Raw genomic sequence first — 16418 nt, forward strand, 5'->3', positions numbered from 1 at the left:
TGAATGAAATATGATAGGGCTTTCATATTTGACAAGTACATTACCTGTGTCAAAATGTTTCCAAATGTGCTATGATATTTGACACTGTGACCTTGACCTTCAAGTTTGACATATTTTCAAACATTTCATCAGTGTTGCTAACTTTTGAAAGAGCGAAGATAGGATATTCATACTTAACTCATGCATTACCTGTGTCAAGCATTTCCAAATGTACTATGATATTTAATCCCATGACCTTGACCTTGAAGTTTGACCTACTTTCCAAAAAATTTAACACTGCTAATAACCTTTGAATCAGAGAATATATGGCATTTACATTTGACATGTGCATTACCTGTTTCAAGGCCTTTCCTACTGTATACTCTGGTATTTGAAAAATTTTTTCACATGTGCATTAATTGTGACAAGACCTTTCGGATTTTATTGTGATATTCGACATAGTTTTGAGAAGCTATAATCTTTGCCATAACTGTTATAAATTCAATTATTTATGTATCTTTTGTATAATGACAGACAAGACAGAATAATCAAATAAGACAGTACAATATGCCACAAATAATGGCATCCCATTCACTAAGACACCGAAAGCAGTGGACCACAATTCTTTGAATTTGCTTGTTTCCAAACATAACCTTTTAATATAGAAAAATGTTCATAGAAAGGCAGCCTTCAACTTTTTGTTGCAGCATAGTCAAAATCGGAGTAATGTGGTAATATGTGAAGAAAATTTGGTCATGAAAGAAGTTGGAACACCTACACCCCCTACTCCAAGTGAGGGATTGAAATATATTTATTACAGGTTGAAAAAATCTAAAATTAGAAATTGTACGATTTCTTTTTCAAACATGTTTTTCTATCTTTACCTGAGTGAGTAGGAATACCTGTATGACTGGTTTTGTAATGATAATAAAAGTAAAGCGTTCTTTGTGTTTTGTCATTCGAGCTCAAGACTGCATGCATTTCAGTCACAATTTGCCCCCCTCTCTCCGTCCCTCCAGTAATCTTAAGTTTTCTGAGTCGTGCCATTTTTAGCCAGATGGTCGTAAGAGGGCAAACAAATAATTTTTTAAAGATTGCCTGGGTTTGAATTTGGAAGGGAAGGATTGTAGGGGTGGATTAGGGAGGGTAGGGAAATTATGGTTGGGAAAGGGGGAATGGGTAAGTGGGGAGGAAGGGGTATGGGATGGGAGGGAAGGGGTATGGGTGGGATGGGAATAAAAGGGGTGAGATTGGAAGGGAAAGGGTGGCAAGGGAAGGGTATGGAAAGAGGGATGGAATGGGAATGATGGATTGGAAGCAGAACGGGAGGAAGAGGATGGGAAGGGATTGGATGGTAAGGGTGGGATGGGAAGAGGGATGGGATGGGGGTGTGGGATGGTATGGGGGGTGTGGGAAGGTAGGGGTTAGGATGGGGAAGGGTTGGTAAGATGGGGGTTGTGATTGATATGGGGTGGTAAGGGAGAGGAGGTATGGGAGGGAAGGAAATTTATGTATATATGTAAAATGGTGGCAAATCCCATGATATATGTAAAATGATGGAGAATCCATCATGTAAACTGGTGGAGAATCCGACATGTAAATTGGTGGAGAATCCGTCATGTAAACTGGTGGAGAATCCATCATGTAAACTGGTGGAGAATCCAACATGTAAATTGGTGGAGAATCTGGTATGTAAAATGGTGGAGAATCCGACATGTAAAATGGTGGAGAATCCAATATGTAAAATGGTGGAGAATCCGAAATGTAAAATGGTGGAGAATCCGACATGTAAATTGGTGGAGAATCCGACATGTAAACTGGTGGAGAATCCATCATGTAAACTGGTGGAGAATCCAACATGTAAACTGGTGGAGAATCCAACATGTAAACTGGTGGAGAATCCGACATGTAAAATGGTGGAGAATCCGATATGTAAAATGGTGGAGAATCCATCATGTAAACTGGTGGAGAATCCGACATGTAAAATGGTGGAGAATCCGATATATAAAATGGCAGAGAATCCAATGTGTAATATGATGATGAGAAAAGTTTGAAAACTCCAGAATTCAACAAAAAATGACAGAGCAAAGCAAATGCAAAGCAGAGATTCAAAATGAAAAATTTTCCAGAACTTTATGAAAGATGGTGGTTAATTCAAAAGAAGTAAAAGTGGTTGCAGGGTTTTATGTTAAATTTTAATAAGTACTAGACCAGTCAGGCTACATCCCATAATTTTTACTAGCCCTGACCTGAAATTGCTAGTCCTGACCAAACTTGCAAATTTAATTTTTATAATCCCCAATCTACTTACATAATGCTCCTCAGGGTTGGGGTCAATTACTTTGAAATGTAATTAAATACTTTCAAATACATTGATAATTTTGTCAATTACTTGCAATTACAATTACATTGATTTTAACAAATGTAATTAATTACTCTCAATTACTTTGAAGAATGTAATTAAATACATATTAATTACTTTAGATCTATTTCCAAAAATTTTGAAGAACAAATACATGAATATTTTAAAGGAGCAATATTATTAAATTTTTTATACTTATACTTATATTTTCAGATGTTTTCAATAAGGAGCATTGCTCCTTATTGAAAACATCTGAAAATATAAGTATGTATGACCCCCGGGAATAGGGTGGGGCCACAGTGGGGGGATCAAATTATTACATACTAGGATACATTGAAAAATCTTTAAAAATCTTCTCAAGAACAGCAAAGCCATTTTAAGACATATTTATATTGAAGTATCTTTAGGTAGTGATTTAAAATTGTTCAAATCATGACCCCCTGGGTGTAGGGTGGAACCACAATTGGTGATCAAAGTTTTACATAGGAATACATAGGAAAAATCTTTAAAATTTTTCGCAAGAACAGAAAAGCCATTATTAGTCAAATTATTTCAGAAGCATCCTCATGTAATGTAGATTTAATTTTGTTCATGGGTTAGGGCAAGGCCACAATATAAGATCAAATGTATAGGAAAAATTCTTGAAGAAATGTACTAAAACCATGAGTCAGAGAAATATGGAAGCATCCTCAGGTAGTGTAGATTTAAGTTTGTTCAAATCCCCCCTCCCTGGGGACGACTATTTTTTTAAACTTTTAAATACTAAACTGATTTCTGCTTTTTCGTAGCCAAAGTGCTCAGGTGAGCAATGTGGTCCATGGGCCTTTTGTTTATAATGTAATTAAAATCATGAAAAGTGAGTATGCACATAAACTTCTTAAATTATACTTCATAAACATTGCTTAAATTTGTATATATGACCTTTCTAAATCTTTGTGAAAATATACAAATTTTTTAAGGTTAAACCTGGCTACAGATATTACGTAAGTTTAGTGCTTATCTTTGCATTTACAGCTGTATAAAGGATTTTTTAAAAATGCATGAAAAGTAAAGCTATATGGTAGCTACTTTTTACGAAGCATTTGAATTTTTTTTGCTTGTATTTACTGTATTACAGTATGATTGTGATTTTTTGTTTGAACTGTACTTTACATGTAAGTTAATGATTGTGTTAACATTTGTTGTCTGCAGATGGCATTTTTATGAAAGCATGACTCTTCCCAAACAGACAGACAAACAAAGTGTTCCCCATGTTTCTGCAGTGCAGACAACACATGAATGGTTTTTATGTTTGCATTTGTCCTGTGAAGGGAAAATAATCTATCCAAAGAAAGTAGGCCAACAGCCATTCTTTGAAGACAGACATGTAACATTTAAAATGGCCTTTGTTTGTGTACATTTTTGAATAACATTTCAGGAATTCATAAAGAACAATTTTTATACATATGAATGTCTGCCAGTAAAATGGCAGTGACATTTAACTACAAGATTTGCACACTCTTGACAGGTGATAAAAAATAATATCTGGATGCACCTGTGAATACTGCACAAATCCCTTTCCAAAGAAATATATGTATAAATTTAATAATATTTTCAGGTCAAGGGCTACAAATCATTTAATAAAAATAGGTCAAACTGAATATATCTAAAAATTATTTAATTTATCATACCTCTCTGAAATCAACCAAGTACATGTATCTGTTAGCAAAATCTGTACAAATGCATCTTTCATGAATTTTTCAACAGTTAAAAATACAATTCACGTAACAATACTTTGTAGTTAAAGTTAGGCTTAAATTAGTTGATGTTTAACTCTGTGTACATTTTCCTTGGCACTCAATTATGGGTGCTTGAATTTATGCAAACAATGAATTATCAATGTGTATATAATAACCCATAATCATATACAGTTGGACCTCTTTAATCCTAACACTTGTGTCGATCTACATAACTGCAACAAACCTTTCGTAATTGGTAGAAATAAATTTAATTTCTAATCCCCACGATTTTCATCTGGAAGGTGAAGCAATTAGAATATTGGCATCTAGATTACCGAAGCTCCACTGTAAACTTTTTGGAATTCTGAATTTGCAGCTTTGTTAAGAATTAATGTAAATACATCAGATATTAACAGGGACCTATATACTAAGGGGAATAGGCAACTTGCAAAAGTCTCACAAGTTATAGGATTTCCCTTGTCAATTTTAAATCATCTCTAATGTAATCAGGTATATCAGAACAAAATGTTTATTTGTCGATTGGAAAATTATTCAAAATATGAATTTGCATTTGTTTATATTCCTTATCTCAATATTATTATCTTTAATTTTCAAAATGAAGACGTGTCCCTGATCAGCCATATTTCCGAGATTTCACAGAAATTTGTTGGTTGTTTAATTATACTTGAATTTTTTTTACAATGTATGTTTTAAAATTTATTAAAAATCTATCACCATAATTAGGCATAAGCAATGAATACAAATTACAAGATTACATTTATGAAGCACCAACATTTTTACTGGAAATAAACATAGTTTGAAAATTTTTTAATGTTGTGTGTGACATTTTTGGCAAATAAAAGTGGTGCTAAAGAAGTTGCCTATACCATTAGTATATACATCCCTGATATAAAACTGCAAGTTATTTTCCCTTGTGTTACTATGTTTAATAATGACATATAGAAGGAATTTCAAAGTCTGTAAATTTTTGTGAAATTTATTAATCCAAGGACTATAATTTTGATAAAAGTGGATCAAATGGAATGGAACAAGCAATCAACTACATATTTACATAAAATTAGGTTTATATTTACATGTACATACAATGTCCAAAAAATGCAGTTGTGTTGAATGGAAGAATAAAAATCATTAATAACATTTGAAGCAAGTATAGTTTTACCTCAAAGACTTGCTTTAGCTCAGCTTTTACATCATAATTATGAATATATACAATTTGTACAGGTGAATGTCCAGTCACTGCCCACAGAGGACTTAATCAGAGTGGCCGTCCAGAAAAATGACCCTGTTTGGCTGGTTCACTCACTGAGAGAACTCTGGATTTCCTATCATCCCATTGTGTCAGAGGTCAAAAAGCTCTCAGAGAGGTATGATGTCTGAAAAATTGTTGTGAAATAGTTAAAATGGATTTTCTGGATATTAATTAAAAAAAATAATGGTTTACATGTCATTATATTATAGTATTAATAATGATGTAATTCTGGTACCGGTAATTAGAATTCAATTCTAGTAATAAGAATGTAAATCAGGTAATAACTCCAGTAATAATAATATAATTCTGGTAATAACATAATTCTGGTAATCAAATTGTGAGATCCCAATACATTAAAACATGCTTATAATGAAGTGCCAGGTATGGATGATTTTGTTCCGTTATAAATGTCATTCATTGTGTCCGTTAAGTCAATATATATAAGTCAATATACGATATATATTAAAGTCACAGGGAATGAAAATCACTTGGCAGTAAGCATCAATTCATTAGCGTGTTTTACTGTAGTAATCAACTATCATGTCCATCCTTTTTGTCTGGAATATTTGTTACACAATAATTTGTCAATGAGTATTTTTTGATCAAATGAAATCAAATTATTTACTAAATAGATAGATAATTGTGCAAAAACAAAACAAAAAAAAAACAGAATTTGGTGTCACTATAGTAGAACAGGGTCAAAATACCTAAATTATTTACACATTTCTTGTAACACTTTTATATAAAGTTATTAATAACTTATTGATAACTTCTGTATAATCTTGAGATTATATTCAACAAACAGGGAGAGTAGAATATAAGAAAGACACCTGTGAGTTTTGGGGTTTTGTCATCAATGGTGAAAAAAATCTGTATTATTTGTACAATACATAACTTCTCAAACACTGATATCTCGAATACCATGCATATGTCGAACTGATTTGGAAGTCCAAACCACTTATTTTTTAAGTATTTACCCTCGATATCTCAAATCCTTGGATATCTAAAAGTTATTTCTCGATCCCATCAAGTTTGAGATAATGAGGTTTTCTTGTTAAAATTTGGTTAATAATGCTACATTTTAACTATTGAAACTTTTTTTTTCTTCAGGCATGCAGTTGACTGGATCCAGGAAGAGGGTGTTGTAAGGGTCCTCATGGGGAAAAGGGGTACAGTAATATGTACCTTGTCTGTACCAAAGACATACCCCCAGGAGGGTAATGTTTCTCTGGTCAGTGTACATGGGGGATATGGAGAGGAAAACACTATGGATGTTGATGTTAGTATACATGACATACTTATAAAGTCACTGATATAGGGAAATAACCATATGTTTATATGTAATTCAAGAAGAAAATATGCATAGGGCTAGAAAAGCCTAGTCAAATGTGATTTCTGTCATAGTATTGTATCCATACTGTACATGTATGTACCCATAAATGTGTTGTGTAATTATTTCAGAAAATTCTTTTTTATCATCTTTGGTGCTGACTTTAGTCCAATAAATCATGATTGCTGCAATATTATTTAAAACTGAAGTATTTTATATAACAGACTTTACATTAGAAGCAAAATTTATTTATAAAAAAAATCATACACATTTAAACTCAGTTATAAAGATTATTTTTTAAGGAAATCTCGTTTATAAGGAAACGTCCATGAATCCCCTTGGCGACTTTTTAACAGTTTCTTAATATGTGGATATAGAGAATCTCTGTTATAGGAAAGTTAAAATATGAGGTTCCTATGACTTCTTAATAACTGAGTTTTATTGTACTAAATTTTAGTAAAGACTGTCATTAATGAAAATGTTCAAAATTACTGAAGCATGCTTTGGAACAATTACTCAGTTTTGAGATTTCTTCTTTTTTGTAGGAAACAGTAGAGAACAAAACACTACAGCAGTGGGTAGACTATTTAGAAGCCAAATATGGGAATTGTTAGAAACAGTGAGAGGAGGACCTGAACATTGTACATACATGTAGTACTTTACACTTATGGCCTGTGTTAGAAATATTTCTAAAATTTATTACAGGTAATTTTAATGTGACTAGTTTGTAAGTTAAACAAAACCCCTGTGTATATTTCCAATTTGAGGATGTGTACTGAAATTCTACATAAAATAAAACAACAAATGTCACATTCTTTCCAAAAGAAATTTATTATAAAAAATGTTTTCAAAAACAGACATCACTTCAATATAAATATAATTTTCACCAATTGGTTGAAATATTGTTGATGTGAAATGAACATGTATATAACATAATAAATATTTTTTCACAAAACTTGTATATACCGTAATAAATATTTTTTCACAAAACTTTGTCACCTTTCTTCCCTCTTTCAGACATTCATACATTTGGTATCATGAGCTATACTTAAAGTCAGAATGGAGAAGGTTACTTGATTAGTTTCACTGGTTCAAAATAATTGTAAGTTAATCATGAAAAAGTACATTTCTATCACTACAGCATACAAAATCCATAACCAATGCATTACACAGTAAAACAGGCTTATAGTGAAGTGTTAGGGATGAGGAATTTTCCTTCATTTTAAATGTTATTCATTATATCCATTAAGTTTACAATAGGATTAAAGCCCATATGGAATGAAAATCACTTCAATATGAGCATGGATTCATTAAAAGGGGTTCGTTTTAAGCATTTCATTGTTTTACTGTATTTCATGGACAAATAATTGCCATGGCTTTTTTGCTTAGTGTTTTTAGTCAGTTCTACAAAATATAGATTGATTAGCTAATTCTCAAGATAGCCTTTCATTAGCCAGGATTTCGATTTTTTTTTCTTACTTGCCCATATTTTGGTTGAAGTGGGACAAATTAGTCTGTACATAAACATCAATAGGAATTACCAATCATGAATGCCCACTTAGAATAGTGTGGAAAACAAGGTTAAAGTGGGACATATTAGTATATAATTTATCATGTATATACACAAAGAGGAATTACAGTTCAAGAATGCCCACTTAAATTGTGTGAAAAAAAAAGAAATCTAATTAAATTTTCAAGTAGAATCCATTGTGGAAATAATGAGACATTGTAATTTTTTTAAAAGTATGTACATGTACAAAGTGTTATAGCAATTTACAGAAGAAATTGCCCATTATTTAAGGAATGAATTTAATAGCTACCCATTTTATACGGTATAAACTGGGTTTGGGCAGTTTACGCTTTATAAACCGCGAAGCGGTTTATAAAAAAGCGTAAACTGTTCCAACCCAGTTTATACCGTATAAACTGGGTAGATATTAATTTCATTCCTTATAATTTAATTTTCATTCATTTGGTGTAAGAAAAAAAGATGATTGTCCTTAAAAAATGACTTCAATTTGTACAAAATTTGAATGTAACGTCAGGCGGATCGATACGTTTTTGACGCAAGTCATTGTGACATAGGCAACCCATTTTATACGATATAAAGTAAATTTTTTATTCAATCAAATACAGCGTTACAACCAGAATTAAATTATTGCCTGATACTTTTTGGTCTCAAATGATAATGCTCTCATATAATGCCACTTACTGCGATTTTATATGTATGCATGTTTTTCAAAGGTTGAAAATCCATACCTACATTCAACAAATCCAAAATTCAATGTCTAAGAAACAAAACTCTTTCTCAGAAAGATTGAAAACTTCAGTACATGCATCTATATTCATCCTCGTAACATCAAGGGTCCTGAGTCCACTCATGGCCATGGGACACCCAACTAACTTCATATATTTTTTTACAGGCTCACTGCAGCATCTTTCAAGAAAAATATAAAATCCTGATTGTTTTTCTTATCCCTCAACCAATCACATTAAGCCTTTCAGTGAAAAACAATCTCTAACACATAGATTGAGGTGTCAACTGCTTACTTTCCGATTACTTTTTATGTCAATTTATGAAACCCCCAATTTCAATAGTGGCTCTCAATGAGAGGAGCTGGCCCAAAAAACCAAGTGAAGTTTGCCAGGGGTCCCATGGTCACAAGTGGACTCAGGACTTCTGATGTTGTGAGGATGATCCATATGACCATATTAACTATAACAAATCAGAAAATTATATATACAAGTTAAATTCAGTACAGACATCAATGCACTTGTTTCCTATATAAAAATCAAGTAGTATAATTCATCTACTTAAAGTAGACTTTAATGTCCAGGGGGTGAAATATAGAGTTGTCCATCTTCTGTCTAAATAGCTGTGTGTGTTGCCAGGCAACATCCCCTTTTCCTCCACTCAACATGGCTGTCAGTGTCATTTCCTCTGCACCAGAGAGGTCACTGTATGACTTTACTTCTGGAGCACCTGAAATAGCAGCTCCATTGAAAGTTTACAAAGAAAAACAAAAGGAAAACACCATGAACATATCACTCCTTCATAAGTTATCCCCCTTTAAAACATTCAGGAAGTTAAAAATTAAATCAATTTACAAACAGAGCTGAAGCTATCAAGTACTCATATGCAATTATGCATACATCCTAAAACAAGATCAGAATTTTACTCAATATTTGACATTTCTAATAAATACCCCCGGTACATGTACCAGTATATTCATGTCAAACAGAAAAAATTAAGCTTTCCAATATTCTAATGCCTGTAAAAGTGACACTGACTTGCAGTAAATACAGTTTTACTCCCATAATACCCTATCTAAGATGAGATATGTAAAAGAAATTTATAATGATATTTAAATGCTCAAGAGTTTTCAAGTCTCTCACCCCCCACTTCACCATACCCCACCCCAACTTATTTCTCAGTCTGAAATTTTGAGTCTTCCATTATTACAAAAGCCTGAACAAATTATTACCATGTCCCTGAAAAGGTATGCTGATTTTCAAATTGAGGTTGGTCAAATGACAGTATGAAAATTGTACTGTTTTTTCCCCCAAATTGGAGGATTTTTCCAATAACTACTGTATAAGCAGAATTTTTAATGAGGATTTAATTTTGGTATTGTTAGCAAGGGTTTTGAGATCGCTTAAATTAAATATTGCTGACAGTTTATTCCGCATCAGTTGTTAAAGCTATCTTTGTTGACATTAAGAATGGCTAAAATTACTTCTTGCTAAAAATATATATCAATTTTTTTGGATAAATCACTAAATTTGCGTCTCGCTAAAAATTCCTTTTATATGGTATATCTGAATCAGGATTAACATGGAATGTATAAATCCATTTTCTTATCAACTTTTTGACTTATTGGTAAGACATATCATCAAATAGCTTAGTTTTGTTTCTAACCTGGTCCTAATCAGGCACGTAGTTTTTTTTTTTTTTTTTGATGGGGGGGGGGGGGGGAGCCAAAGAAAAAAGATGCAACTTGCCTGTAAAAAAATTGACCAGCAAAAAATAAAAAAAAGAAAATTGTCTGAACTCGAAAATTCTACTGGGGGAGGGGGGGGGGGGGGGGGGGGGTTAAAGTTCCAACTTCTTTTAACCAAATTTTATACATACATTACCACATTACCCTAATTTGACAATTCTGCAACAAACAGAGGGGGACCAGCCTCTCAATGAACATTTTCAATAGTAAAAAGTAATGTTTGGAAAAAAGTGTCCCCCTCCAATACATTCTATGTGCCTGCTAATAAATGATATTCATAGAATCTATTTGAGGAAGATTCTGAATTCATAAGTATACATCCTTTTGAAACATGTATGTTGAACACTGATTGACGCTTTAACAAATTCTCACCGGTCAACATGGCACACTGGTTTTTGCTACAAAGACGCCATGATATAACACCATCCTCAAAAGTTTGACTAGAAGTACATATCTCAACTCTGTCAATTTCCATTCCTTTAAACAATAACAAAAAAAATCAGTTAAATTTTGAAGTACAATTTGTTCATGTATATCTCCTTAAAATGCATTCATATGTTGCTTAAGCATAAATGCATTCCAGATAATAGTCGACTCACCAGAGAAATCAAATTTCCAGGAGATGGCTGCAGTGGCTGATCCCTCTGTTCTGGCCAGATACACCATCTTCCAGTCTCTCTCTTCTTTCCTGAATATATTCTGTTGTTTGTTTACACAGGCTGAGTATGATTTGGTCACCTTTCCATTGCTGGAAATTCTTGTATACTCATCCCTGGCACAGCTGTATTTGATGTGGAATGTTTTGGTCTCCCTTTCCTTATCAGTGAGTTTAAATATATAGGGTTCAGTGTTTGATGACGACTGGGACCCCGTCTCGCCTCGAGCTAGTCGCCAAGCCAAAGAGCCAGTGGTTCTCCCTAATAAATGCAAATTGTTGGATTAAAAATGGCTTTGTTAATATACATATGACATATAATGCTTAATTTCTACAATCAGATATTTGTTTTTATCTTAACATTTCAAAATAAGCATTCCAAAATATGGCAATCATTTATATTTTTCATTTTTTGAGGATATATTAGATATAGCAAGATGATTCCTGAAAACCCTGATTCTTAAGTTGATGTTCATAGTCAAATTATATGTACAGTGTACCTATATCGCAGGATATAGAAACTAAAATATATCCCATGCATTAGATAGAAAGACCAACAACAATATAGATGGGCAGCTATCAGAACATATGTATTGGTAAGTGAATGTAGTCATATGACTCCATATCAATTAATTGGGGGTCATAAATAAAGCAAATGAATGAACCAGGTATCATATTATCTGAATTGTTTATAAAATTTTAATAGTAATTCCTACACTTTGTATTATACCTGACAAATTTTGGCCTGCACTAGATTTTGGAGTCATGAACTCCACTAATTCTGTCAGCAGCCTCTTTTTCATTTCCTCATTTCTCTGAGGTGAATTCCTTGGTTCCCTAGCTTTCCATAACCTATGAATAACCTGCACTAGCCAAGATTCCCGACATTCATTTCTTCTACTCAGCATTTCAGAGTGCTTAGCAGAATATCTCCACGAAACATCCTGAACCTCATCCTTGGAAAATGCTACAACATATGTCAGTTTTTTGCCCCACCCTGCTTCATACAGAAGAGGCTTATCACAAACATTTTCACATGGATCACAGTGTAGCCATCTTTTCTGAACTTCTGAATAAACCTCTGTCCAGACATGGTCAGTCCAGTCCAGCACATATCTGGCCTCAAAACCGACCGCTCGGCAGCAAAGAGTGAAGCAATTGGCCCATTCTCCACACCTCCCACACCGGGTCTCCAGGAGCTTCTCAGGGTGGTTGTACCTAGGAAATCTCACAAACCTTTGGCATTGATTGCATTTATAGTTTTCTACCCTGTTGGCCTGCCAACGGATTTCCTCTGGAGTGGGTTCTACCATCCCAACATTACTAGTCTCCCCACCACAACCATCACACTTTGGTGCATCCACCCAGGTAAAGAAGGAATTCTTAAACCAGGACAGTAACCCCAGTAACATAAGGTCTCTAAAGTCAATGCTTGCCAGAGCTGAGCTGTCTTCTTTCTTTATTGCTTCTAATTTATCGTGAGCTTCTTTTTTCTGGGTTTCCAATGGAATTACTAATCTTGCTTTCTGTTGCAGTCTAGGATCTTCATACAACAAGACATGTACAAGGTTGCTTTCTATTTTTGTGAAGAAACTCCTTTCCATTTGCTGAAATAGCAAAATTATCAAATATGAAGAAATTATTACAAAGTCTTCAATGTTGTAAAAATCTTAAAGTGTGTGTTTTGTTAGCATTTTAAGTTCAAAACCACATTGCATTTTGATTTTCAGTTCACATGATAAAGAATGGTTAATAATAATATTCAGCCTCAAAATGCATTTAAATACTATCTTAAACATGGTGAGACTGTCAGGATAGCTGAGTTTACATACATGTATCAGTGCTTAAGATACCAATGTTCATCTACTAATAAGAGAAATATGAATAAATAAATCTACATTGATCTCTTGTTGGGACTTGTTCTGCAATGGATTTGGCAGTGTGGTGGAGGAAACAGGTGTTTGGGATGATGGATTGGGTTGTGTCCCTGAGGAAGGTGATTGCTGAGGGGTTCCCAATGCTGCAGGTTGTGAAGTTGAAGGTCCATTAACTTTTTCCAATGATTGTACATATTTATTCAACTCGGAGCGGATTTCTCTGATTGTTGCCAATGATGTGTTTTGGGGTAGAGTCAAGAATTCTCCATCCTGTAATAATCAGAAATAATTTAAAATTCAAAACTATATTCATGTACTTAGACAACAGATTGTGATACATGTAATGTAATTTATTTCTCCATTACCCATTCCTTAGTTTAAAGAGTAACTTTTTCTTATTATAAACAATGTGCACACTTTTTAGCTCACAACAATGTCCAGATGAGCTTATGCTACACCTTCAGTCCATTCCTAAGTAACTATAAGCCCTACTTGGACCAAACTTGCATCATGCATCTAGGACACTATCATATTTGCTTTTAATACTGAATGTGACCTACATTTTCCATAATTATGAATGACCGTGTTAAAGGTTTCGGAGCAGGTCCATCCTCAAAAACTAAAAGCCCTATTGTGATAACCAAACTTGCAAGGATGATGCACACTACCAGACTTTCTTCCAACGCTGCATTTGACCTTCATTTTCCATGTGAATGACAGGTTAAAAATTTAGGTCCCTTTCCAGGTTAACTATAGGTCTACTTGGACTTAACTTACATGGATGATGCATCTAGGGAATATGGAATGTATATTACTAAACCTGCATCTACGACGGGCATTTGAAAAGTTTTGAGAACTGCTTGCTAAAATATTAACCATTTCATGGACGTTAATAAGTTTGATACCATTGAAAAGAGCTGAAAAATTTGCACTTATAGTGAAGTCATTTTCTTTATTTTTATGATGTAATAACTCCAAAAATGACGTCAGAATCTTGAATGTTTAGCATACTGAAAAGTCGCGTTTTTTGTTCACATGAGAACATCGAAAAAGTGCTGTCAAAGGCTTCTTTGAAAAGATATTTCAAAGAAAATTTGCATGGAGGTAGAACAAGACTGTAAGAATGGTAAGCTAAATCAGCAATTCCATATTTTATTTTTTTTTTATTTTGCTTGGTTAATAAGAACTGTAATTTTACCTTAATTGTTTATAAAAGATTTTTATTTATATGATATAGCTGGATTTTCGGTCTATTATATAGCTCTCCACTATATTAAATAAAAGATATTCTATATTAAACTGAAGTGTAATAATTCAGTTTTCCACAAATGTATTTTGAGTATCAGGGCTCTTACTGTTTACGAATAAGACATACAAAAGTCTTCCCCCGGACTTGTTTCTGTGCATATTTTTTCATATTATTTCAACTTCAGCGATCCAAAACACACTATTGCTTTTGACTTTCAACTCAAAAAAATAAATTTGAGTTTCATTGCCATGTACAATCTTATTTATTTTCCATGATTTAAAATTTTTGAACATACTGAGTTACGGTGGGGTCAGAACTACATTGGCGCCATTTTGGTTTTTACAAAAAAATATAGGACACCCTTAGCTTAACCTCTCTTGAGCTTTAATCGTTCCTGCAAAATTAGTTAAAACACCTGATGAATTAATGCCAGCAAACTCTGTAACACCGTCCACTATTCTCCTGTGATTGTCAACTTTGTGATTTTCTCACAGCATCGTCTTTTTCACCCAATATTTTGCGCGAGATTCGATAATAACATGCTTTGTTTGACACACTCTTAAACTATCTCAGAACTATAAGAGCTCCTGAATATAACTTCATATGATAGACTGTAATCTGTGTAAACATTTTTCCAACTGGCAGTTGTGTCCGTTAGCTTGCATCCGAGTAATTTACAAAAGTTGACTTTAAAAATTTACTTTACTGAAATTGTGTCTCTTGTTACGTCATTTTTATGGTCAGTATGCTAGACATTCGAGATTCTGACGTCATTTTCGGAGTTATTACGTAATAAAATTATAAAGTGACGTCACAATATGTGTACATTTTTGTGATCTGTCCAATGATATCAAATTCAGTAATTTCTGTTAAAAGGTTAATAATTTATTAAACAGTTCTCAGAACTTTTCAAATGCCCCTCGTACATGTAATTTATATTTTTCATGTCATTGAACATACAAAGATTTTAGGAGGTGGTACATTCCAAAGAAACTGTAAGTCCTACCCAGACTTTCATGGATGTTGCATCTAGAGCTGCACACTACCAAAACATTCATTTCAATTTGGTGTAAGACCTTGCCTTACTTATAGATGAAATTCATCAAGGTGAGCTTCATAAATCAGTTATCACCTATGTTTAAACCTGGAGTGAAAATAAACATTTTCAGTTAAATCAAAAGACATCTATTTTTGATGTATCAATTCTCAGTATATACATTAAATATCATATCAAAGCATCATGAGGTGACGATCCCCATTTTTTTTTTTTTTTTTTTTTTTTTTTTTTTTGCTGATAATGCCACAGTTGCCTTGATGGAAATTTTATTATGATTGTGTTCCTCTATGTTAGAAAAATTAAGAGATCTAATGATTTTCACCTTTAACATGCAGGTGAAAAACATCAACTTAAGGAGACATTGAGAGAAAAGAAACTATTAAAGATCAATGAACAAATGTGACTTCACCAATTCAAGTAATTGCATGCAAAATACACTTGCACAAGCTTAGAATATGTATGACAAATACAGTGGGATTTGCTTGCTCAAGTGGCCATGCCGTCTGAAATACATGAGCTATTTTTTTTAAAAAATCTTAAAATAAAAAAAATAATGCTTATTACTTCTACAAAGCCCATCTCAAATAAACACTCCAGTGCCCCAACCACTGGGAGAAGTTTAGACTCCACCGTTGGGTTCCCAAGCCGTATTTTACGGTACTTCGATTCATTTGGGTTATTTATAATATTGTCTGCAAACTTAGTCAATAGTTTGGCTGCATCAAGAAACTGTTGCTCTGAATTTTCCTCAACAAGTTGTTTGACAGTTGTAAACACAGGAGCCATTTCTAATAGCGGAAGTAGTAAATGTTGACGTTGCATACTAGATAACATGTTCTTTAAAAGTTTCTAAGGATAAAAGAAAAAAGAGCACTGTTAGAGTTATTTAAAAAGTAGCAAAGCATCTTTTAAAGTTGGTT

General features: G+C 33.3%; 2 protein-coding genes across 3 annotated transcripts in view; one reads left to right on the forward strand and one right to left on the reverse strand.

The window, feature by feature from the left end:
• Nucleotides 1–7585, forward strand: part of LOC133183086 (reticulocyte-binding protein homolog 2a-like) — a 30894-nt gene extending 23309 nt beyond the window's left edge. Inside the window, exons 9-12 of one of the 2 annotated variants that reach the window (XM_061318026.1) lie at nt 3301–3324; nt 5302–5444; nt 6440–6608; nt 7205–7585. In XM_061318026.1, coding sequence (XP_061174010.1) covers nt 3301–3324; nt 5302–5444; nt 6440–6608; nt 7205–7273 — 405 coding nt within the window. In that variant the 3' untranslated portion in view covers nt 7274–7585. The remainder of the gene's footprint in view (nt 1–3300; nt 3325–5301; nt 5445–6439; nt 6609–7204) is intronic. The other variant, XM_061318027.1, reaches the window with a different exon arrangement.
• LOC133183085 (peptide-N(4)-(N-acetyl-beta-glucosaminyl)asparagine amidase-like) lies at nt 7465–16304 on the reverse strand. The gene is made up of 6 exons (XM_061318025.1): nt 16063–16304; nt 13214–13462; nt 12046–12922; nt 11260–11577; nt 11033–11137; nt 7465–9642 (listed from the first exon to the last, which is right to left on the reverse strand). Exons 1-6 carry the CDS (start codon nt 16282–16284, stop codon nt 9470–9472), a joined length of 1944 nt encoding a protein of 647 aa, XP_061174009.1. The 5' UTR covers nt 16285–16304; the 3' UTR covers nt 7465–9469.
• Nucleotides 16305–16418: the final 114 nt, after the last annotated feature.

This window comes from Saccostrea echinata, unplaced genomic scaffold (genome assembly GCF_033153115.1).
Source record: "Saccostrea echinata isolate AGI-Se365-2 ecotype Australia unplaced genomic scaffold, CSIRO_AGI_Sech_v1 ptg000009l, whole genome shotgun sequence".
Taxonomy (NCBI): Eukaryota; Metazoa; Mollusca; class Bivalvia; order Ostreida; family Ostreidae; genus Saccostrea; species Saccostrea echinata.

Excerpts from the sequence above, each read along its gene's own strand:
- LOC133183085 (XM_061318025.1), bottom strand. The coding sequence starts at position 16,284 with ATGGCTCCTGTGTTTACAACTGTCAAACAACTTGTTGAGGAAAATTCA. Across the intron at positions 13,463-16,062 it reads TTGAGATGGGCTTTGTAGAA|GATGGAGAATTCTTGACTCT; the intron begins GTAATAAGCATT and ends TGATTATTACAG. Across the intron at positions 12,923-13,213 it reads AGTCCCAACAAGAGATCAAT|CAAATGGAAAGGAGTTTCTT; the intron begins GTAGATTTATTT and ends TTGCTATTTCAG.